Source organism: Tamandua tetradactyla, chromosome 4, assembly GCF_023851605.1.
Source record: "Tamandua tetradactyla isolate mTamTet1 chromosome 4, mTamTet1.pri, whole genome shotgun sequence".
In the NCBI taxonomy this organism is placed as follows: domain Eukaryota; kingdom Metazoa; phylum Chordata; class Mammalia; order Pilosa; family Myrmecophagidae; genus Tamandua; species Tamandua tetradactyla.
In genome coordinates, this window is record NC_135330.1 from 192443655 (window position 1) to 192468006 (window position 24352).

At 39.3% G+C, this 24352-nt stretch overlaps 1 protein-coding gene, 1 long non-coding RNA gene and 2 other non-coding genes across 5 annotated transcripts; 3 read left to right on the plus strand and 1 right to left on the minus strand.

Annotated features, from left to right (window-relative positions):
* Positions 1-943: 943 nt before the first annotated feature.
* On the minus strand, positions 944-19601 carry LOC143681675 (uncharacterized). The gene is made up of 3 exons (XR_013174778.1): positions 19548-19601; positions 5762-5878; positions 944-1139 (listed from the first exon to the last, which is right to left on the minus strand). It is a non-coding gene; the product is annotated as an uncharacterized LOC143681675 (long non-coding RNA).
* A 69-nt stretch (positions 19602-19670) lies between these two features.
* On the plus strand, positions 19671-23446 carry RPL21 (ribosomal protein L21). Of its 2 annotated transcripts, none has more exons than XM_077158910.1 (6): positions 19671-19905; positions 21357-21435; positions 21903-21964; positions 22556-22668; positions 22983-23133; positions 23320-23446. In XM_077158910.1, the coding sequence occupies exons 2-6, from the start codon at positions 21369-21371 to the stop codon at positions 23407-23409; spliced, it is 483 nt and encodes a 160-aa protein (XP_077015025.1). In that variant the 5' UTR covers positions 19671-19905; positions 21357-21368; the 3' UTR covers positions 23410-23446. The 2 variants fall into 2 exon arrangements, with proteins under 2 accessions (XP_077015025.1, XP_077015024.1); XM_077158909.1 differs by lacking the exon at positions 19671-19905 and adding an exon at positions 20138-20160.
* On the plus strand, positions 22381-22452 carry LOC143681943 (small nucleolar RNA SNORD102). The gene has a single exon (XR_013174979.1). It is a non-coding gene; the product is annotated as a small nucleolar RNA SNORD102 (small nucleolar RNA).
* Positions 22713-22839, plus strand: LOC143681965 (small nucleolar RNA SNORA27). The gene has a single exon (XR_013174998.1). It is a non-coding gene; the product is annotated as a small nucleolar RNA SNORA27 (small nucleolar RNA).
* Positions 23447-24352: the final 906 nt, after the last annotated feature.

The window sequence follows — 24352 nt, forward strand, 5'->3', positions numbered from 1 at the left end:
TTCTAGAAGGAAGTCAGTGCAAGTTTCTGATGCACATGCCCCTCCTGCAGAAGTTCTTTCTTCATTAGTGCATTGGCTCTCAGGGTGGTCTGGGGAAACATGCTCTGACTTCATAAGCTTTGTGAGCTTTCCTTCGTGAAACTTAGCTCCCTTGCTTTTTACATTAAAAATTCTGTTGACTTATTATTTTGAAATAATTACAGATTCATGGGAAACTACAAAAATAGTACAAAGAGGTCGTGTGTGCCCTTCACCCAGTTCCCCTAGTGGCTACATCTGACGTAACTGTTGATACCAGAGTATGACAGCGAATCCAGAACATTAGCTTGCATGTGGAAGGCTGATAGTTCTATGCCATTTTATCACATGGGGAGCTTCTTGTAGCCTCCACTGCACTCAAGATACAGAACTAGTCCATTATCACACAACTCCCTCTTATACCATCCCTTTATAGTCTCACTCACCCCACCATCCCTGGCAACCACTTAACTGTTCCCTGTCACTATGATTTGTCATCTTGAGAATGTTGTATAAATGGAATCACACATAGCTTGACTTTTTTCACTATTACAATGCCTTTGAGATATAGCCAAGTTGTTGTGCTCACCACCAGCCCATTTCCTTTCATTGCTTAGCAGCATTCCAAGGTATGGATGTCCCACAAGTTTGTTTAAACATTCACTTTATGAAGGCCATTTTGGTTGTTCACAATTTTATCAGCACTTTCTTCTAATTAGGAAAGAAGGAAAGTCTTCAACTAATGTTTTCGAAACCCAGGACTCCAACAGAAGACACTGCCATGACTATGTGGAAGGAAAGGTGGACCTGCTCTCATGAGGAAAGGCCATTCCATGGACGAGTAGCGGGGAGAGACCAAGCCCTCAGATGCCCAGGCTTCCTCTCCCCTCCCCTCCCCTCCCCCATGACCCCCTCAGTAGTGCACATCTCACTGCGCCTTCACTCTCCATGCAGACCAGAAACAGGCACATTAAAAATATGGAGTATGGGGCGGGCCACAGTGACTCAGCAGGCAGAGTTCTTGCTGGCCATGCCGGAGACCCGGGTTGGTTTCCAGTGACTCAGCAGGCAGAGTTCTTGCTGGCCATGCCGGAGACCCAGGTTGGTTTCCCGGTGCCTGCCTGCAAAAAAAAAATGTAGTGTGGATTCCTTTCTTTGTAAAAGCCCCTGGGTGTGACATGCTTGCTCACTAACCTTTCATTAATCAGTGCATGCTGTAGCTCCTCAGTAGCAGACCTGTCCCTGGGAAGGGAACACAGTCCACGCCTCCAGGGATGTTGCCTGTCCTCCAGACACTGCACAGGACACCAGAGGGTTAATTAACTGTAGTTGTCACACGGGCCATGAAGGACCAGATGAGGCTACAGGTCTGGGGTATCAGGAAAAGCTTCTCAAGGATCCCTCCTTGAGGGAGAGCAGTGCAGGACGCATGCGTTCCAGGTTCGAGTTCTCACCTGGTACACGTGATCATGCCCCTGCTCTGGAGAAGCCTTCGTTTTACCAGGGATGATGGCTTGAAGGAATGACTGGACTTTGCCGTATGTGGTCTAGCAAAAAGACTGACAAGTTACTATGGCTACCTAATACTGGCAGATTTTATTTTTAATTTTGCTATAAATATTAAATGTCAACTTTTTCAGTTTTAGTGATGAAAATATTTCCTAGTTTGCTGATCACTTTTTACCCGTTCGTTGCTATGTTTAACAAATTTTTAATGTACACATATTCACGTTTATTTTACATATAGTTATTACTAACTGTCTTCCCTCACTGGAACAGAAGCATTAAGAGCACAGAGATTTTTGTCTGCTTTATTCCCCATATCTCCAGCACTAGATCCATGGCTGTCACATAGAAAATGTCCAATAAATGTTTGCTGCCTGCATTGATTAATGCCCTGAGCTGGAGGAAGCCAGTCAGCTGCAATTCAAGTGGACCCTGAGCAGAAGACTCTGCAACTGTGAAAGATCATTTTCTTAAAATCCCACGATGGCTATTAAAATTATCTTGTACTAACACTGATGCAGTTGGACAGCTTGTTGTTCCTTTCCATTTCCATCATTTCCCTATCTCTTTCCAAACCCTTTGTGAGCATTTACTATATGCCAGGCACTATGCTAAGCACTGGTCACAAAGTGGTGAGCACACAGTGACAAAGCTGCTACTCTTATGATGCTTATAGTACAAATTTCTGAAATTCACTTGGGCAGAAGCAATCACACAACCACCCATAGTGTTCACTCTCCAGTTTACTCTTCAGCTCAAACAATCTTCTCCTACTAAAATTAAATAGAATTCTAGCAAAGAATTTAAATTGAACATTGACAAATTCATGCACATAGATCAGCTTTCAGATACTATAGAAATCAAGATTTAAGCGACACAAGTATTTGCACACCAGTTTAAAGAAAATGCTTGGCTGTGGAATTCTATCTATACAATTTGAATGTTTAGTGCAAATTAGCAGCAGTAAACTACTGTCTGACACAGATTCTTCACATTACATTTTATGCTCCAGCTAGTCCTGGTGCAAAGACTTTAAAAGCATTTTGAATAAATTATTTTGCAGAAGTATTTTGATGTCATTGTGGTTAATGGTTAAAGTTATTGTCAGTTTTTAAAAAAAGTCTATTTCAAAAATTCCTGGCATATAAATGAAATTTAGCCAGTGTAATTTTTCTAATGCTTAAAAAGGTTTTAACTGTCTGCCAGCAAGTACTGTTACCAGAAAATTTCAATATTTTATTTCTTCCATCAGAATCCAGCCAAGTGCCTGAATGATGGCTCAGAAGGTAGAGAAGAGACACTGCACCAGTCAGCAAATGTTTAAATCTACTCAGAGGACAGAAGCCTAATTGCTCAGCTATTTCATTTCATTAGGAGAGACAGTTTTGAGAAGAAAAATTGTGAGTTTCTTTTTAAAGTGTCTCTAGGATAAATTTTAACACATATAACCATAGTGCTAGCTCACTATCTGATTTTCTCATAAAATTTGACCTGGTTAATTTTTAAGCAGTTTCCCTGAAAGTCTAAGGACATTATTGAATATCAGTGACACAAAATCAGAGTAAGTACAGGCGAAGTTAAAGTAAAAATCCAAGACCTTCCATTTGAATCAAATCAACAAAATTGTTCTATGATTTGTCCACATTTCACAAAGCCAAATGGAAATAACTCCATGAGGCCGTGTTCCCACCAACTCTGCAGAAGCAAGAGTACTATAGGAGTAGTGCATGTTCTAGCCTAGCCCTTGTCCAAATAACGTAATGAAGTTTGCAAAAAATGGAAATTTCTTCAGGATTTCTAGTGACCTCCCTGGTTTTCCTTTGGAAGGGTCAACACTATTCCAAGCAGTAGCAGTAGTGGGCAATGATGTGTTCTTAAGCTTTTTTGTTCTCAAGACCCCCTTTTACCTCTTAAAAATTATTGAGGACTCAAGAGAACTTTTTGTTTGTGTGTATCTTTTTATCAATATTTACTATATTTAAAAATTAAAATGGAGACTTTTAAAATGTATTAATTTATTTAAAGATAATAGCAAACATACTACATGTTAACAAAATGTGTTTTTATAAAAATTAACTGTATTTTCCAAATAAAAATTTGTGAGATGCATGGCATTATGTTACATTTTTTTGCAAATCTCCTTAATGTCTAACTCAATAGGAGATGGCTACATACTCATATCTGCTTCTGCATTGAATCCATCATCAGCTGCTATTTGGTTGAGAGTATAAAGAAAATCCAGCCTTAAACAGATATACTATAATTGGCAAAAATATTTTAATAACCTTTTCAGATAATTGTGGCTCTTCTTATTTGATATTATACTATGGTAGAATGGTTCTTAATCTTAATCTGCCTTCCTGGGGGTGTGAACCCATTATATATATATAGGATCTCCTAAAAATACCATTTTAAGGTGTGGCCAGTTGAAGCAGGGAGAACCTTAATCCGGATTCCTGGAGGACTTATAAAGAGAAACTGGAAACCAGGGTCAGAGAAGGTCACAGGGAGAAACTGGAGGTCAGTAGGAAACCTGAAGAGAAAGGAGAGGACATCGCCTGTGGCAGGAAAGTCAAGGATCCCCAAAGATTGCCAGCAGCCAGCACCCAGTGAGCCAATAAATTCCTGTTGTTTAAGCCAACGCATTGCATGGTGTTAGTCATGGCAACTCTGGCAACTGAGACATATACCAACACTCAACAAGTAGTGTGATTTTTAAAAAATAAGTTGCAATGTGAAGCCTAAAACTCTTATCAATGATGTTTTCATATTATTATATTAAAATTGATTGGTCTATCATACACTTCAAATGGATCTTTTTCCCATCCATTATTTTGTTAGTATCATGCATTGACCACTTGGAAAATACAGTTAACTGAGTCCTGCAGATCATCCAGATGTTGACATCTTTCATTATACAACATAAAACAAATGGCATTTGTTAATATTACCACTGATCTCATCAGAAATCTCTAGGTTTGGGGAAGCTGTTAAGCTCATGGTGATGGATACTAGTTTTCCAAAATTCTAATTATTACTTGAAAGCTCAAATCTTTCATTGACAACAAATATGGTCAATTGTTTTCCTTGAATTGGCAGCTGTTTTAATTTATTTTCCAGAAAAATGTCTTGCAAATATCCAAGCATGAGTAACCATAGTTGATCTACCTGTTGTTCTTTCAAGTAAAAATAGCATTCGAAGAAAAAAGCAGTGGTTAGTTGGGCTGACAATTTAAACAGAAACTCAAGTACTTTTCCTGCAGACGACCATTATATTGGCACATAGCAGAAGTATCATACGTCTACTGTCCACCTTGCCACATCTAAAAAAGTTGTGTACCCAAGGGTGGAGATTAAATACAATTAATGATTTTTACTGCCCTCACCACGCATTCTTAAGTAAACTGCTTTTTTTTGTTTCATTTTTTTACTTTGAGTGCATGGAGGTGGTGAACACAGCTACTACTCATAGAGCTAGGTGCCCCCATCTTGATTCATCCTGAGGCATGGACTGTTTCTCCATCAGAGAATGGCAATGCAGTGAGGAAGGCAACTAATGCCTGAGTATTATTATGAAAACAGCTTTGACCTCACAGATCTGTTGCAAGGGTCTAAAAGCCATCCAATAAGCCACAGAACAGATTTTGAGAGCCCTGGACTAGGAGAAGAGAGGCTATAAAGGAGATTGAAGGAGGTAACATGCTTTGTTGTCTACCAGGTGCCAGGTACTATATAAAAGGAAAAGGTGTTGTACATACATTATCTCATGTGAAATTATAAACTCGAGCTCCTCTGAAATGAGTGTGCCTCCATTTTAAAGACAGAGAAACAGAAGCACAAAGGAAATGACAGTATAGAGAGTTGGGACCTAACCTATCTGACCTGAACACTCATGCTCTTGTTGTTAGGTGGCAGAAACCAATCTCACTAGCATTGATATAGGGACTCCTCTCTTCCAGGATGCCGGAATCGTTAGCTCTGCCCCATGTCTGACCTGTCTCCATTTCTCCTTTTCCTCTAACAGTAAAATGACCACTTCTGCTACCAATTTGTAAGTCAAAGATAACAAAAGTATGGCATGTGGAGGTGCTATCCTCCCACTGAGCTCACATTAGCCACTAATAATCTCTTATTTACAGTGAGCCTGGAATTGGCCTCAGAAATATCTCAAATCAGGTCCAGGTAGCCATAATCAATCAATCAATCAAGGCTAGCAAGAGAAGTGAAATTTACTTACCTCTTCTAAATCATTAGGATGCAAATATGTGGGATCAGAGGTTGAATCTCTTCCTTTCCAAAACAAAAGTAACTCCAGTAGGAAGAGATGTGTACAGCTCCAGATGACAAGTGTTACCTGAAGAAACCCACATAATTATCAAGAGTAAGAATTGTTGACCCTATCCGCCCAATTGATCTTTAGAATTTATCACACATCCCAACAGTCTACCAGGTGCTTCTCATTGACTACAAAACTTTAACATCATATCTGCTTCCCCATTTCCAAATTGTGCTTGGTTGCTAAGACATAACTGGGCCTCCATAAACCACTGCTTTAGCTTCCCCAGCTCTGTTCGTCCCTTCCACAAGCTTCTTGTCTGAACACTTCTGATATTTCATTAGGTTCTTCCTCACAGTTGCCTTCCTTAGTGTGCAGGGAAGCTGGAGATATTTTTGAAGCTGGAGCCAGAAGACTTTGGGAACAGAGCACATGGATGTAGTCAATGAGGACATGGGCTGGTAGGTTGGGATTCTATCTGAATGTCAAATCACGTCATTACAGGCCTGCTTGTGCCTCGCCGTCTTCAGGTAGGGAATCTGATTCTGGAAAAGAGTAATCTTTGCCTTGGTTGATTTAAAGCCAGATTTTATTGTGTTAATCTTGCTGTTTCTCAGGATCTTGGATGAAAAGTTGGATGGGAAAAAGACTAATATATTTTACCTAATTATTCTTTGTGACATGTTTTTCAATTATTCATAGTATTTCCACCCCTTGTTACTTTAGCTCTCTGTCATTACAGTGACATTCTTGTCCAGTGACAAGAATTCCCATTATATACTTTCTACACTAGAAACTCCTAACAGTACTCATTTTAATTTGTTCTCCTGTCAGTCTATCAAGACAAAAGCCAAATCATGAGTGAGGGGTGAGAGACTCAAACTTTGGGTTCCTAACTGCAGCATTACACCTAGGGTACAGGACCATGCTTCCTTTGAATTTAAAAATTTGTCCTCTAAGCATTAAATTGCCAATATCTTCTGAAAAAGAAAATTAACCCAAACACACACCTTAAAATCTCTTCACAGGAAAAAAAAAAAGGAAAAATAATGATACAGAGATGTGAATTTAGCTTAATAGCCCATAGTTGTAGGTTTCATTTAGTATTTTGCTCAAGACTAGTTCAAAATTATATATTTGCTTCATTTTCTGAAATTAGTTTCATAATTTATTGAAATATTATATAAATTGATGAAATGAGAGTACAAACATTTACGCATAGTAATTTACTATGGGGTAGGTGTATTATTCTCTCTTCTGTATAAATGAGAAAACTGAGGTACAGAGAGATTGAATAACTTGCCCAAGCTAGAAAGTGGCAGTAGCAGCATCTGAATTCAGGTAGTCCAGCTCCAGCTCTAGTCTTTTTTTTCTTTTTTTAAGGAGGAAATGGATCTTTTTAATATTTATATTTTAAAATATATTTTTTCTATTATATACATTATACCTTGAAGAAATTCAGGAAAAATTTAAAAGCAAAAAGAATGTTTGCTTCATTCTTAATAAATCATATTTCTGTTCATTTCTTGACCTTATTTTCTAAAACTATACGATGATTTTCATTTCTCTGAATCTTTTAGGTTGCTATATATCTCTGTGCCTTCACAGAAGCTCTCTCCTCTGCCTGGGAAACCCTTACCCTTTGTTCTCTAACCCAAGTGTTCCTTAGACATCAAATTAAAGCTCCTCTGAAAAGCTTTCCTTTGGTCCCGGGGTCCTCTCTCTCCCTCCCCTTTCCTCTAACCTAGGTGCACTGGTTTCCCCATGGCTCACCCACAGCCGCCATCCTTTGTGTGCCCTGCTGGACCACTTAAACTACTGCAGCGCCCCTGCCTTTCTCTTCCACCAGCCTGTGAGCGCTCCCTGAGAGCATGGATCAGGTCTTATTCATTTGTACAGCCCCATCACTTCGCACAGAAGCTTACTTCATCTTGACATGAACACAAGTTAAATGGAGTTTGAGTTTTCCTATCAACTACACTTAATCTACTTCACATTTTTATTCTTTGGTCTTCAACACTTTTCTTATTCTCTTCATTGCAATGACCTCAAACTGGAGACAAACTGACCATTAAAAACCCAGGAAATAACTTTTGTTTCCAAACCTGTACAATGGAGCTAGTGGGTCAAACCTGTTCTAAAAGCCAGTAGAAATAAATGCCCTAATTTCTTCAGAGCAAAATGCTAAATAAATAAAATGGGGTTCACTTTGGAAAACAATTTAGCAATTTCTTACAGAGTTAGACACATGCTCACTTTCTGACCCAGCAAGTCTACTGCTAGATATTTACCCAAAAGAAATGAAAACAAAGATATACATGGCAACTTTCTCCATAGTAGCAGAAAATTTTGCTCAAATTTCCATCAAGAGGAAAATGGATAAATAATTATGGTATATGCATACAGTGGAATACTACCTAGCAATAAAAAGGAATTGCCCTATGGATACAGGCAAAAGTGTGGTTGAATCTCAAAAACATTAGGTTAAACCAAAGAAGTCAGATTTTTTTTAAAAAAGTATATTCTGTATGGTGCCATTCATGTGAAATTCAAATAGACAAAACTAATCTAAACGATAAAAATTAGAGTATTGGATGGTTCTGGTAGGGGAGCAGATTGACTGAAAATGAGAACTGGGGAACTTTCTAGGGGGTTGGCAATGTCCTATATTTTGATTGAAGGCATTGGATACAAGGGTCCAGAGTTTATACTTTTGTCAAAAATCATCCAACATACACTTACAATATATGTATTGTAATGTATATGTTTTTAGTTAATCCCTCAATCTGTCTGTGACTATACATATATATATACACACTCACGTACATACACACAGACTGGGTCCTAAGAACATTGGGGAAGCCCAAAATAGGCCATAGCAAGAACATATTCAATTTTTGAATTTTCAGGGGTCTATTACTATTTTTATTTTTTAATTATGTTTTCCTTAGGATAGTAGTAATATTATTTTGATTATATTTATCTAGTATTTTAACAGTATATTAAAAAACAGAAAAGCTGACTTGGAATTAAAATTTGCCTATGACAAAAAAAGATAAAAAGAGTTAACTAAAATAGAGACAATTTTAAATCCTTTGGTCATGAGCATTTATAATAAACATCTCATTAAATTATTGGTTATATACATCAGGTAAGTTTTTCACCCATTGTGTGATAAACCTGCAATGTCATTCTAGAGTCTTAGAGTTCGAAGGTCATCTTTTAGCATCTATGAATGGGGATTATGTGTTTCAATAACAGTTCTACTCTGACTGACAAGCAATAATCTTTTATTGGATTTTCTTGGAATTTATTTTTGCAATTTATTGGAAGGATATTGGCAGCTTTCAGAATTCATGAACAATACTAGGCTTGGAAATGGGCAGAACAGGAAGGCTGAAGGAACTGAGACAATGCCTAGAAGCAGAAACAGTCTGGTAAGCAGGACTCTGCCACATTCACAAGCCGCCAACCATTACTTCTGTTCTTGCTTCATTCACTCCAGAATTTAATGATGAAACATACAGCATCCAGTTGGCTGAGTTCTGGTCTGCCCCCATGGTCAGACCACAGCAGGGAGAGGGAAAGAGGTCTGGTCCATTTGGTTTTGATGTGGATAGATTTACTAAGAAGAGTATACACATGGAATGAGGAGTTAATGCACTTGTGGCAACCCAAGCATCAGGATCCCTCTCCTTTAAGGGAAGAGAAAAAAACCCAGAGTTTTAAGCACATAGCAGCCAGCATGGCCAGAGCATATGCCAGAAGGAATACTGCCTCTCTGAAGGGGGAAAGAATGGTCAAGCTACTTAAGATAGACCTTCTCATACTTCTTTGAATGATTTATATTCTGTACATTTCAGGAAGCCTTGTAATGTTAATATAAGAAAATTCTTAACTTTGTTAGCATGTGCAGGTATTCTCTTGGCTCTGTACCTTCTTTGTCTATGCTCACTATAAAATCCTACTTCCCCCTCTGATCAGCACAGAATGCTGAATTCCATTTGGAGGAGTTCTGACTTACATTTCCCAACTGGCCACCATCAGGAAGAATTTTCTCCTGTTTGCAAGTCCTTAATTAAAACTCATGGGTAACTTTTTGCCTGGTGTGTTCTTTGATCTTGGTGTTGTGTTGGGCTGGAATTGGCGAGCCAGCCAGGAGATCAAAGAGACACTGGTTATAAAAGGCATGAGTACTGGAAAGGGCGACTCCTTGGGGGAATCCTGGAATAGCCTGTAATGATTTCTCTTATATATAAGTCCCATAATACTGGGAAAGGAGACTCCTAGGGGAAATCCTGGGATGAGCCGTAATGCTTTTTCCTGTACATAAGTCCCAAAATACCGAGAAAGGAGACCCCCCAGGGTTAATCATAGGGTGGCCTGCTTCCTTGACACGGGGAGGTGTTTTCCATTTGCTTGACTGCACTGCTGTCAGTTGGCCATTGTGTACAATACAGTCAGCTACAGCAGAGTGTCTCAGAGACAGAGAAATCCACTGGTTGAAGGAAGAAGAAAATATGCAACAAAGTCTGGATGGATGTGGAGTGTTGCAGAGGGGTCATAAAAAAGAAAATTTAATACTTGTAATCAAGATTGGGTGGGATTTGGTGAGTCTATCTATAAGATTTAAAAGAAAAAGAAAAGCTTTGGTATTAAGTAATGTACTGATGTGGGGCTAAAGCTAGGTTTTCTCTATTAAAGTAACAAAGTTTTCTTGCATTCCTGGTCTGTTTTTAGTATAAGATTATGAAAGTTTTTTTCTGAATAATCAATGTAGAAAGCAGAAAAATCTATGTTTTATCAAAATAACTTCTTGTACTTTGAATTATTTTACTACGTCTTTGGTTAAGAATATCAAATCTTCTCACTTTTAAGAACTGAGTCTTTTCCTTAACTTGGATTAAATAAGGAGCCAAATGTTTGTTTCAAATCTGATAACTTTGACATTTTGCTTTGTCAAGGCCAAACCATGAAGTATATCTTTTTTGTTGCAAACAGTTGCAAAGGATGTGTTATTTCACCTTGTAAAAAGAAATGAAGAGCTAAAAATAGTTAAGTTCATTTGATATATTACAAGTTGCATAAGAAACATTTAGACAATGTTACAGAAATTAAAAAAGGATTTTCTAACCTTCTGTTGTTACTAGACAACATAATGCTGCTAGTTTTGGTTTTAGTTATTATAAAAATGTTTTATGTCATGGAAACATCCAAATATTCTTGTCAGTTACATAGTTTTATTTTGCTACTCCTCCAAAACAACTTGCAGTACTTTTAAAAGGAAAAACATGGGGAATGGAATGTTCCACAGCAAGCTGCTTTTGAAAAAGCCAAATGAACTATTGCACAGGCTCAAGCTTTAAGGGGGAGGGTGGGGAGAGTTGGTCCAGATTGCCTGCAAGTTAAATAATGGCCAGGACCAATATTGGTTTTAAGTGGGGTTTGTGGCAAAGGTGACAAGCAAAACAGTTGCCTATTAGCTTTTGTATCCACCTCTGGAAAGAAGCCAAACTGTGGTACAGTCCCATTGAAAAACAACTGTGTGCTACCTGTGATAACTTGTTACAAGTTCCAGGACAGACTTACAAATGTCCTGTGACATTGTGGACTGCCATCCTCATTCAGGGGTGGGTGCGTGATGCCACCACTAAACCCCATTCAGGGAGTGCTCAGCTTTACACTTTAACCAAGTGGAAAGCTTATCTCCTGCAATGTTGTGTTTTCAACAGCCCTTTAAGTGCAGAATTGCATGATATTCTAGGACCAGTTTCCTAGAATAGCGTTTGCCCCTACCGATTCTCCTGAGGGCTTTTCTTGTGTTCACACATATCTGTGTAGGTGGATATGAAAGTATACCTGGGTTGGCTTGGTATACAGATGGATCAGCACATGGGTAGCCTGTTACCTGAATGGCAGCAGCTGTAGAGCCCAGCACTAGCACTGATGGGAAAATGTAGCTATGCAAAGCAGCCAATGGGCTGAGCTGTGGGCTATATGGATAGCTATTGTTCATGAACCAGGAGATTTACCATCTGCACTGACAACTGGGCTGTGTGCCAAAGCCTGATGTTTGGATGGCCACATGAAAGCAAGGACAATGAATGGTCTTCAGACCAGGGGGATATCAGGGTCACCCAGAAATTTATGTAATCAAGTCAGGATGTATAAAACCCCCTCATAGCACATCTTCTCCAGGTATAATAACCTATATACACAATAAGCTATATACACAATAAATCTCAATGCAGGGTGAGAACTGAACTGCCATCGTTGTGTGCCACTGGCTTGACATGAACAGTGGGCCCTGCCAATTGGACGCCTTGCTTCCACACCAGCCACTGGCAAGTCTGGATGAATTTTTCATCATCACCTAAGATTCTACCTTCTAAAGCTGTACCCTACCCCTAAGTCATTTGTGATGTAATTGATATTCAATGTTGTGTCCAAGCATTGTCATATACAAAGTATTAAGCATTTGTCTGTTGATCCTTTGTAAAAATAATAGAATTCTTTAACCTAGCCATGGTACCATTTACCAATACAAGTACTCTCTTTTTGTACTGCTTCACTCATATTTAGTTGTTTACTGTACTATTGCTGTAAATTGTAAATGCAATGTCTATCTTATGGTCAATGCAAACTGTGCATGGGGCAACTCAAGGGTTGGGATGCCCCTCCCTCAGGGTAAGAGGCAAAAAAAAAAGCTTCAAGCACATAACAGCCTGTGTGACCAGAGAACACAGGCTGGAAGGAAAACTGCCTCTCCGGGAAAGAATGGTCAAGCTACTTAGATAGACTTTCCATGAAAGGAAACTTCTGTGAATGGTTCTACATCCGTATGTTTCAGGAAAACTTGAAACGTTACCATAAGAAAATAGTTAATTTTGTTAGCAACATATGCAGGCACTCTCTTGGTTCTGTGCCCTCTTTGACTAGGCCCACTATAAAACCCTGCTTTCCCCTTGCTGATCAGCACTGAGTGCTGTTTTCCATCTCCCAACCTGCCACATTGAGAAGAATCTTCTCTTGTTCATAAGTCCCTAAAAAAATCATGGGTAATTTTCTGTCTTGGGTGTTCTTTGGTCTCAGGGTTGTTGGGCTGAAACTGTGCTAGTTTGAAAGGATTATGTATCCTAGAAAAGCCATATTTTAATCCTGAGTTATTTGTGGAGGCAGCAGTTTCTTTTAATTCCTGTCCATAACCAGAGGTTGGAACTTGATTAGGTCACAGAGACGTGACTCACCAAATTGTGGGTATTAACCTTTGATTAGAGGGAGATGTGACTCTACCCATTCTAGGTGGGGGGGGTCTTGATTAGTTTACTGGAATCCTTAAAAGAGGAAACATGGGCAGGCCACGGTGGCTCAGCAGGTAGAGCACTCGCCTGCCATGCTGGAGACCCGGGTTCGATTCCTGGTGCCAGTCCATGCAAAAAAAAAAAAAAAAAAAAACCAAGGAAAAAGCATGGGAGCAACAGAACCACAAAAGCCAATGCAGCCAGAGATCTTTGGAGATGAAGAAGTAAAACACCCCTGGGGGAGCTGCATGAAACAAGAAGCCTGGAGAGAAAGCTAGCAGAAGTCACCACGTTGGCCATGTGCCTTTCCATTTGAGAGAGAAACCTGAACTTCATCGGCCTTTCTTAAGTAAAGGTAACATCTTGTTGGTGCCTTAGCTTGGATATTTTTATAGACTTGCTTTAATTGGGAGATTTTCATGGCCTTAGAACTGTAAACCTGCAACATAATAAATTCCCCCTTTTAAAAGCCGTTCTGTTTCTGCATTCCAGCAGCTAGCAAACTAGAACAGCCCCCAAAGTAGATATGGGGACTATTAAGAAGGGGGAATGGATCTGGGTAGCCAAAAAGCAATGACCACTTCACAATCTAACTCCTCATGTAGCACTGAAACTCCTTCTTCAACATCCAGTTCCACTAAAACAATAAATAGGTTAATGTGATTATTAGGTATACTAACAGATCATTCATCCCAGTGCTTCTAGGTTAAAATGATGAATTATATACTCTCATTGAATTTTGTATTTTCCTGAAACCCCACTAACACCAGGATTAAAATGTGTGTGTGAAGAAATCACAAATACAGGGTGAACTCAAAACAACAGCAACACAGTTTTGAAAGCTAGAAAGTACATGGATAAGTGCCAGTTCGCCATAACTGATTTGAAAAAGCCAAATCCCAAAACAGTACTGGAGAAAGCTGAAAATCAACCTTTTTTACAGTGTAAAATATTGTAAAGGGATAGAAACAGAAAGGAGAATTCATAAGACTGTTGTGAAGATTAAATGAGATAATATTTGCAAAATACTTATTGACACCCAGAATAAGCCTTTAGCTGTCACCATCATCATCATTCCTCTTGGTTGTACTTGCTGATGATTCTCTAGCTTGTTCACAGAATAAGGCTCAGCATTCTTAAGTGCCACAATAAGAACCTTCAGGGACTCCTCTCCAGCTTTATTCCTCATCATTCTCATCTGTGCACTAGCACACCACTTTGCAGATATTTTCCTGCACACACCATACTGTTTCTACATAGGATGCTCTTTCAGTTTTCTTTATCATTCACTAATTTTTAAATCTCTTAGTATCACTTCTTTCATGAAGCCTCTTTTGGGTAGCAAATGGCTAAGAAAAGCTACTTGAGGTGCCAAAAATAGCATGCATAAAGACCTTTTGGCTGGAAAGTTTGATGTGTTTATGGAACTGGAGAAGGCATTGGGAGAGGTAGGCACCAAGTGAAGCTGGACAGATAGGCAGGAACTCATTTATGCAAGTCCATGCAAACCAAGGTAAGGTATTTAGGTTTTACCCTAGAGCAATGGAAAGCCTTTGGAAGGCTTTAAGCAAGGGTGTGATATAACCAGCTTTACATTCTAAAAAGATCACTCTGGCTACCATGTAGAAAATGGCTAGAACAGGGGCAAGAGAGAAAAGAGTGAGCATAATGGGGCCAGTGGCATCCAGGTTAGAGGTACCAGGGGTGGTGGCCATAAAGACAGAAAGAGGGGACCAACCTGAAGACACGCTTGGCAAGCGAAACTAGGACAAAACATGTTGATGAACTAGATATGGAAGGAGTAAGGAAGAACTAAAAAGTGAAACCTAGGTGTTATAGTTTGCTAGCTGCCGGAATGCAACACACCAGAGACAGATTGGCTTTTAATAAAAGGGTATTTATTTTGTTGGTTCTTCAGAGGAAAGGCAGCTAACTTTCCACTGAGGTTCTTTCTTATATGGAAGGCACAGGATGGTCTCTGCTGGTCTTCTCTCCAGGCCCCTGGGTTCCAACAGCTTTCCCCAGGGTGACTTCTTTCTGCATCTCCAAGGGCCTGGGCTGAGCTGCTAGTGTTGAGATGAGGAATGCTGAGCTGCTTAGCAGTGCTATGTTGCAATCTCTCATTTAAGCACCAGTCAATTAAGTCAAACATCACTCATTGCAGCAGACATGCCTCCTAGCTGACTGCAGATGTAATTGGCAACAGATGAGGTTCACGTACCGTTGGCTTATGTCCGCAGCAACAAGACTAGGTATGCTCACCTGGCCAAGTTGACAACTGAATCTAACACACTAGGTTTCTGGCTTATGCTATTTACTGTCAGGAGAAAAACAGGTAGAAATCAAAAGTTTTATTTTGGACATGTTAATTTCGAGATGCTAAGTGGCAGCCAAGGATAAATGTTAGGTTGAACTTAAGTTTCAAGAAGAGGTTTGAATGAAAGAAATTGATCTGGTGGTAAGCAGCCTAGAGATAACATTTTCGAGCGTGTAGAAAAAGAAGAGCAGAACCCTAGTCCTAAATCCTCAGCAGGTCGTTATTTAGGGGACAGCAAAATATACTGTGGCTTGGTCAGAAAAGGGTGTACTCCAGGACAAAAGAGTGGCCAACAGAGTCCAGTGCTTCAAAGAGGTCAAGAAAGACCAGAGCACAGAATTTCTTTCGGTTTTGTAACATGGAAGTAGTTGATGTCCCTGACAAGCGGTTTCAGTGGCATAATCAGGGTAGAAGTCAGACTAAATTGAAAACAGAATGAGAGATAAGAAAGAGACAACAGTTCCCATATATGCAATTAAACCATAAGTTCCTGAAATCTGACAGTTTTCAACATACAAAAACAGTGATTTCATGATTCCTTTTTTTTTTTTTTTTTTTTTGGCAAGGTAGGCTCCAGGAATTGAACCTGGGTCTATGGAATAGCAGGCAAGAATTTTGCCACTGAGCTACCGTTACCACCCTCATGATTTCTTTTTAAAAAACGTTTGACAAAAGCAGAATGAAAATACCGACAGTAGCTGAAAGAGAATATGAGGTCAATCTGGACCAGAAAGGAGAGGGTTAAGCTTTAGGCAGAAAGACCAGAGCATGCTTCTAACCTAATCAAAAAGGAGACACTCTTCAGCCAAAAGAAAGGTGGAGAGAAAGGACAGGAGATTTCAGAATTGAAGAAAAGATGTGAAATAGTTTGCAGAGAGGGTAAGCAAACTGACTTTGGAACTGCAGTGGGATGCAAGGCACAATTGAGTATCCGTTTGAAAATGGTCTAACTTGAGTTCATGGCAGGGACTCAAAACTCAAATGCCTTCAGGGACCAAGCAGGTAAAGGACTGAAGCAGGCTGAATGGACACAGAACTCAGAAATACATGCCCCATCTAAAAGAGGCAGCCACTGCTCACCTCCAGGAGACTGCTGCCACTAAGACTGTCAGTTGTCCTATCTTGATTTTTCAAGAGAAGCCAGAAATCTTGATTTTATGTCACATATATTTTAACTTTTTTTATTGTATAGTATAACATATATACAAAGCAAATAAATAAAAAAAAGTAGTTTTCAAAGCACTCTTCCACAAGTAGTTAGAGGACAGATCCCAGAGGTTGTCATAGGCTACCATACGATCCTCTCATAATTTTCCTTCCAGCTGTTCCAGAATATAGGAGGTTAGAGGGCTTAAATATATGTATTTTTTAATCATCACAATTGACTCTTTTTCTTTGTGAAAAATAACACATATACCAAAAAAAAAAAAAAGCTATAAATTTCAAAGCACAGTACAATTAGTTGTGGAACATATTTCAGACTTTGACATGGGTTACAATTTCACCATTTTAGGTTGTTACTTCTAGCTGCTCTAAATATTTAAGACTAAAAGAGATCCAATTTAACGTTTCAGCATTCATATTCATTCGTTAAATCCTATCTTCTCTGTATAACTCCACCATCACCTTTGATCTTTCCATTCCTCTCTTTAGGGGTGTTTGAGCTATGGTGATTCTAAATTTCCCATATTAGAAGGGTCTGTCACTAATATGTGGTAGGGAGATGGAACTATTTGATGTACTGGAGAGGTTGGGCTAGGTTTCAGGACTTATCTGGACAAGGGACCCATCTGGAGATTGTAGGTTTCTGGAAAGTTACTCTAGTGCATGAAACTCTTGTGGAATCTTATATATTGCCCTAGGTGTTCTTTAGGATTGGCTGGCATGGTTCTGGTTGGGGGCTGGTAGGTTACAATAGGTAGCAAGGTCTACCTGAAGCTTGTCTAAGAGCAACCTCCAGAGTAGACTCTCGACTCTATTTGAACTCTCTCTGCCACTGATACTTAACTAATTACATTTCTTTTACCCCTTTTGGTCAGGATGGTATTGCTGATCTCACAGTGCCAGGTTTTGATTCATCCCTGGAAGTTATCTCCCACGTCACCAGGGAGGCTTTCAACCCTGGATGTCATGTCCCACGTAGCGGGGAGGGCAACGTTTTCACTTGCAGAGTTGGGCTTACAGAGACTGAAGCCACATCTGAGCCACAAAAGAGGTCTGCCATAAGCAACTCTTAGGCATGCCTATACGTAGTCTAAGCTGTCTGCTACCTACATAAGCTTCACAAGAGTAAGCCTCATGATCGAGGGTATGGCCTATTGATTTGGGTGTCCCTAAAGTTTGACACAATATCAGGGGACTCCCTGATGGTAAGGTTTAATAATTCCATATTTTTTTCTCCTATCTCTCGGGGACTTTGCCAATACTTTTTGATTATCTGCTTAATATACTCTAGGACATATCCAGGCATTACATATGTCACATATCTTAATTGTAAAAACCATCTATGGGTTTAAGAAAGCATGTTGCATGCAAAATACAGCCCAAAGACAGTAAGCATGTGTTTTATAGTCAAGCTACTTTGCCAATTTGCAAGATTACCTTCTACAATGCTCAGCTATCAGGGAACTGTCATGGAGAAGGTAGATGTTGGCATTTATCCAAGACAGTATATTTGCTAGGGAAGTCACATGAAAGGGAGAGTGCCTTGAGGTAGCTGAAAGAGGAACTACTAAAAACTAAACTGGATAAGAAAAACACAGACGCCAAAGAGAACTAACGGTTACAGTGAAAGAAAAGAAGTTAGCATATTGAAGGAATCACTGATGATTGCATACTGATTCCTCATCAGGTTCTTGAGCAAGAGCACTTAAGAGCTGACGACTGGTCACTGAGAGAGTGTATAAATTCAAAACTTCGGATTCACTGCAGCTCTTAGATATTGCAAGTTTCTGAGTTATTAGGAGAATAAGCCAATGACATTTAAAACAATGAGGTATTATTTATATCCAGATAGTTTTAAGATTTTTATATTCCTAAGCTGATTTTTGAAAAATAAAAACAAATGCATTATAAAAATCATATACACTATCACGTGGAAAAACATCAAATCCCAGGAGTGGAGCATCTTATAAAATATCCAACCAGCACTCCTCACCAGTCTCAAGGTCATCAAAAACAAGTGAAGTCAGAGAAACTACCACAGCCAAAAGGAGTCTAAGGAAACATAACATCTAAATATAATGTGGTATCCTAGCTGGGCCCTAGAACAGAAAAAGGACATTAACTGAAAACAAAGGAAATCTGAATAAACTGTGAACTTCAAGTAATAATGCATTAATACGGGGTCATTAATCATAGCAACTATACCATATTAACATGTTAATAATAGAGATAAGATGTTAATAATAGAGGAAACCAGGTTCAGAGTACATGGAAATTTGTACTATCGTATCAATTTTTCTGTAAATCTAAAATTGTTCTTAAAAAACTGTCTATTTAAAAAAAAAACCCTAAAAAATGCAATGAATAAAAACAATGGCCGCCATGCCTATATAGATAAAGATATAAATATAAACCTAAGCAAAATACAGTGCTGCTTTACATGTTTAAAAATTTATGTGAATCATGCCATGCAAATTTTGTATTTTTTTTTCTGCCTCATGATTTTTAGTTCAGTTTTGTTTTGCTGGTTGAAAACGTTCCACTGTATGAACACTCCTTAATGTTAATTCCTTAATTGCTTCTTATTGATGGACTTTCAGTTTTGTTTTTTTTTTGCTTCTACCCATAGAGATGTTACCTAGATCCTCGTCCGCACAGTAGAGGGTCTGCAGTTCACGTGTTTAGAAGTGAAACGCTGGTATCCAGTATTTGAAAATCTTGAATTTTACTAACGTCGCGAAATTGCTTTCTAAAGTGGTTCTAACAATGCACCCACCTACTAGCAGATGCATAAAATATGTAAATACGCGTGGAAAAGGAAAACAAAACTACTGAAGGACTCACAACCTGGATGTCATGCTTGTTTCCTTACGATTTACCTCTCGCCCCTAGATAAACATTTTCGCAAACTAACAAATTTAAAGACTTAGGAGCTCGTTTAAAGGTGCAGACAGCCCCCGCTTACCCCTCCCAGCCGAGCCCAGAGGCAGACGCAGGCCCACTTCCGGCGTAATCTCTGTCGCAAGGCGGACGTCGGGACGCTCAGGACGTCGGCGTCTTGTTTCACGCCCACGAAGGCCCCCTTCCGGGCTGTCTGGCAAGAGCCAAGTGTCAACTTGCGTTGATCAAGTCCCTCTTTTTCGCAAAAAAGGAAAAAATAGCCTTCAGACCCTTTTTATCCACGGGGACGATCCCTTTTCCCAGAACATCTCGCTTTCGTCTGGTGTTTCTTCCAGGCAGCGCCGCGGGCAGCCTCCAGGCCATTGTAAGGCGCGCGCCGCGGCTCCGCCTCCTTCCTTTCGGCCGGAACCGCCATCTTGCAGGTAGGCCTCGTGTGTGCCTCCCGGTGCCGTTGGTTCGACAGACTTGAACCCAAAATCTGTGATCTCTCGGGCGGTGCATTGGGGCCTTAGAGGTAGTGTCTAGCCGACATGAGGTCCACTGGCGTTGGCGAGTGGAACCATTTCCTGCCAAACCAGGACCGGCATGGGCCGGGCCTGCGGCCGAGGACTGGACTGCGATACCCTGGCCCTGCGTGGGGACAGACGAGACCGAGCCACTGGGGAGAGGCGTTTCGGGTCAGTCTGAGAAGAACGTCTTCTTTCCTATCCCCACGGCTTCAGACCTGGCATGGGAGCTTCTCGGACAGGCCGTGCGTGGTGACGGGGCCTGATGCCTTCCGAACTCCTTTCTGTGTAGTATTTTTGCTCTTAACATTAGTCGTCCGTGGGGCAGTTTCGCGTGAGATAGTGGGAACGGATTTTAATTTAGACATTGGCTTTGGCCTCCGATGAGCCGAAAGTATATACGTAAGTGTGGGCTTGTGGTTGGAGAAGGGTGGATTGGATGCCTGCCGACTCGAACCCCAAATCAGTTTCGGTGAAGGGACGAAATGATTCCCGATCCGCGGATTGCAAGTAGGAAAAGGGAAAGTACTTTCAAGTCGCCACACCTCTTTTTTGCACCAAAGGGGAGGGTATTGTTTTGGAATTAAGTATATTTTGGTTTAGAAGCTTAGGAAAAAGATTATTCAATAAAACATCTGTTGCAGTTTTTCAATTTATTTGTCTACTTTGTGGGTATTAACAATCAGCTTATAAGAGTTGAGCATCCTTTCGGTCTTAGTTGATTAATTGGTGTTCAAACGGCAGGTTGCTCCCATAGTGAGTCCCAGTTAGTGTGTGTGTGTGTGTGTATATATATATATATATATATATATATATATATATGTATGTGTGTATAGTAAGCACTTTCCTTGTGCTGGGAATTGGTAAGCGCTTTGTAGATATTTCTGTTTTACATATGAGGGTGAGAGCTTAAAACATGTGAGTGTCCCAACGCTTAAGAGGCAGAGTTTATGTCAAATTTAGGTCAGTGTTTATAAACCAGTGTGTTTTTTCTTCTGCTACCCTATGTACATGTATATTAATGTGTAATTTGTAATGGGAGGTGTGTTCAAAGTAATTTTGACAATTAAATGGATGTTGTCTCAAAAAATGAAATTGATAAGAAAAGGGGTTTAATCTGTGTAAAAGCCTGAATTTTGTTCGTCTTTATAAATTATCTTCTAGTTAGTAATTCCAGTGTCCTTGGCATTCTAGATTGGCTCTACAGATAGTGTTGTAGAAGTGGCCATGCAGCTTTTTGTTCCCTGATAGTTTAATTCATATATTAATATTAAAATGCAAACTTTTGAAATGATACGTTTTTGGTGTAACAGTATGAATACTAATTTTGAGGTTTCATTTAACTGTTTTAATACTTTTGTTTTTAGTGATTTGCCAAAATGACGAACACAAAGGGGAAGAGGAGAGGCACCCGCTATATGTTTTCTAGGCCTTTCAGAAAACATGGTAAGTAATTTGCTTTCATTGAGAACATGTGGCTTACACTTATTTTTTATTATTATTTTTTTTTTACGTGGGCAGACAGTGGGAATTGAACCTAGGTCTCCGGCATGGCAGGTGAGAATTGTACTACCGCTGCTTGCCCTGTGTTTTATTAATACATTTGTGCTCTTAGAATGTATTTCTAATAAATGGTACTAAATAACCAGCATCTGCCTAACTTGTTTTGTAGTTAAAAAGCGTGATTTTTATGTAATGACTTCTTATCTAAATGTTGGTACAGAATTAAGCTTTTTTAGGAGGTTGTGACTTAGTAGATTGATATTTACTTTCAAGAGAAATTGTCCACTAGCAAGGCTTAAAAATTTTTTATAAATGTCAGTGGTTGCATGTGTGTTGAAAACTAGTAAAATTCCATATTTTCCATACTCTAGACTTCTTTATTTTTATACTGACTATAAAAAATTTTGCAGGAGTTGTTCCTCTGGCCACATACATGCGAATCTACAAGAAAGGCGATATTGTAGATATCAAGGTAAATTTTTACATTGTGAAAATAACACTGCAAGATAAGTTTAGAAATGTTGGGTTTAATCTAATGTTAGGATTCAGATACTAGTGTATATGCATCTTTTGGCTCCTTTTTGTCCTCCTAAATAAGGAAAAATATATTTCCAGAATAAGAGCTGCGTTTAGAAAGGATTTTTAAAATTTGACATTAAGAAACCAGAATTTCAAGGGCTATCCTTAATTGAGTATAAAAAAATTGAGTTATTACTGCTTGCTATTAACCTCTGGTAGAAGAAATCAGGCAAAGAAAAATCATGAGACTTTGGCGTGGTTACAGGGAATATCTTAGTGCAAAGTTTAATTTTTGATGGAGATGCCTGTTTTTAAAACAGGTGAAAGCTGTTTTTGTGACCAATATTTAACTGTGCCCTGGCACTCAAGAGTTTAATGATGATTGTCTGTTTGATTGCTTTGAAGCAATGTGAAAAATACATTTCACCGGCTCTGAAAGCTCTTGAGTTGTCATTTAAGAGGAAACAGTCTTAGAATATCGGTTTAGTAAAGCCCAGTGTTAGAAAGAATAGCAAATTACTGGTATAACATTTTTCTCTTGCAGGGAATGGGTACTGTTCAAAAAGGAATGCCCCACAAATGTTACCATGGCAAAACTGGAAGGGTCTATAATGTTACCCAGCATGCTGTTGGTATTGTTGTAAACAAACAAGTGAAGTAAGTAATGTCATAATTCTTCATGGCTCATTAGTATTCCTTCATACCCGCTTTTCACTTTGCCAGTTGGACTTATGTCCTTTTTGGTCATTCAAGTGGGGCAAAGGAAATAGCCTTTTAAAACTCAGGCAAACTTGGTGTTTGTCTTGTATCCTGTCAGAGGAAACAAATTGAAATATACTTAGTGGAAACTTTTATCTGTGGGTAAAAGGTCTCCTAGTTTAATAAATAAAATTTATTAAATTTTTTGTACTCGCTATAAAAGTTATGTTTTTGACGAAGCATTTATTTATAGGGATTTTTGCTTTCTCCAGGGGCAAGATTCTTGCCAAGAGAATTAATGTGCGTATTGAGCATATTAAGCACTCTAAGAGCCGAGATAGCTTCCTGAAGCGTGTAAAGGAAAATGATCAGAAAAAAAAGGAAGCCAAAGAGAAGGGTACCTGGGTTCAACTGAAGCGCCAGGTGAGTGCTTGGCTGAGGAGTTCTTTTAGTTTCAGGGCACAAAAAAATTGTTGGTTAGTGGTCATTCCTTTTATAAAGTTGATGATTTTAAGTATTGTGTATGTATTTGATTTTGAGAGTATTTCAAGTTATAGTACTTTACATAACTATTATTCCTCTGCCTCTTTTTTTTCCCCCCCTTCAAAGCCTGCTCCACCCAGAGAAGCACACTTTGTGAGAACCAATGGAAAGGAGCCTGAGCTTCTGGAGCCTATTCCCTATGAATTCATGGCATAAGAGGTGTAAAAAAATAAAACACTTGTGGATTGTAAAATGCTAGGTCTTTGGTTTTTCTCTTGAGTAGAAGTGTCATATCCTCTCTCCCAAAGAAGAAAATATTAAACACCAACTCTGTCCTGACTCATTGGGTATTATATATCTTTACTATTAAAGAGCGTACTTATTTGGTGGTTAGAAAACTGCCAGATGCTATTTATGAAATATTTATACTAGTTTGAAAATAGTCCCTTTAAATCCAATCACTGGGAAAAGTTCAGTCAGGGGCAAACATTCATATAGTAGTTAACATATGCCATTCTAAGCACTGGATGTAATTTAATCATACCATCAAACGTAAGTGCTTTTGTGCCCATTTTATATAAAAGGAAGCAAAGGTGCAAGTAACTTGCTCAGGGTCACAGCTGAGAAATTTTAAGCAAAGATTCAAGCCCAGGTAATCTGGCTCCACTACAGGTGTTAGTCAATAGTGCTCTCTAGCCTGAAAACAGGTTAGGGGTTATTTGGTTGCTTATTGGATGTTTTTACTTGTATATGACAAATTGGTATCCTTAATTCAACTTCTCCAAAGGGATTTTATCACATCCTACCTAACTTCGATATTCTATAATTGCAGGTGATAGCAACAGTATTCAGATTATTTGAAATGGAAACCTGAAGCAGTGTCCTCACTGATTTCCCTGCCTCTAACATGAATCAATCCATTTCTAAATAAGCCACTTCCAGGTTCCTGCTGGCCTGCCCTCAGCCTTGACCATTCTCCAGTCTAGGTTATCAACTAACCTTTAAGGTTCTACCCTGGTTTACCACAGCCTTCTGATGCTACTCTCTCTGGTACATTGGTTTTCAAACTTTATAGTGTGGTCCGTCCCCCCCCCCCCCCCCCCCCCCGCCCTTACTGATGTACAGCACAGCATTTTTAAAAAGCAAACTAAATGCCAAT

Excerpts from the sequence above, each read along its gene's own strand:
- RPL21 (XM_077158910.1), top strand. The coding sequence starts at position 21,369 with ATGACGAACACAAAGGGGAAGAGGAGAGGCACCCGCTATATGTTTTCT. Across the intron at positions 21,436-21,902 it reads TAGGCCTTTCAGAAAACATG|GAGTTGTTCCTCTGGCCACA; the intron begins GTAAGTAATTTG and ends AAAATTTTGCAG. Across the intron at positions 22,669-22,982 it reads GTTGTAAACAAACAAGTGAA|GGGCAAGATTCTTGCCAAGA; the intron begins GTAAGTAATGTC and ends TGCTTTCTCCAG.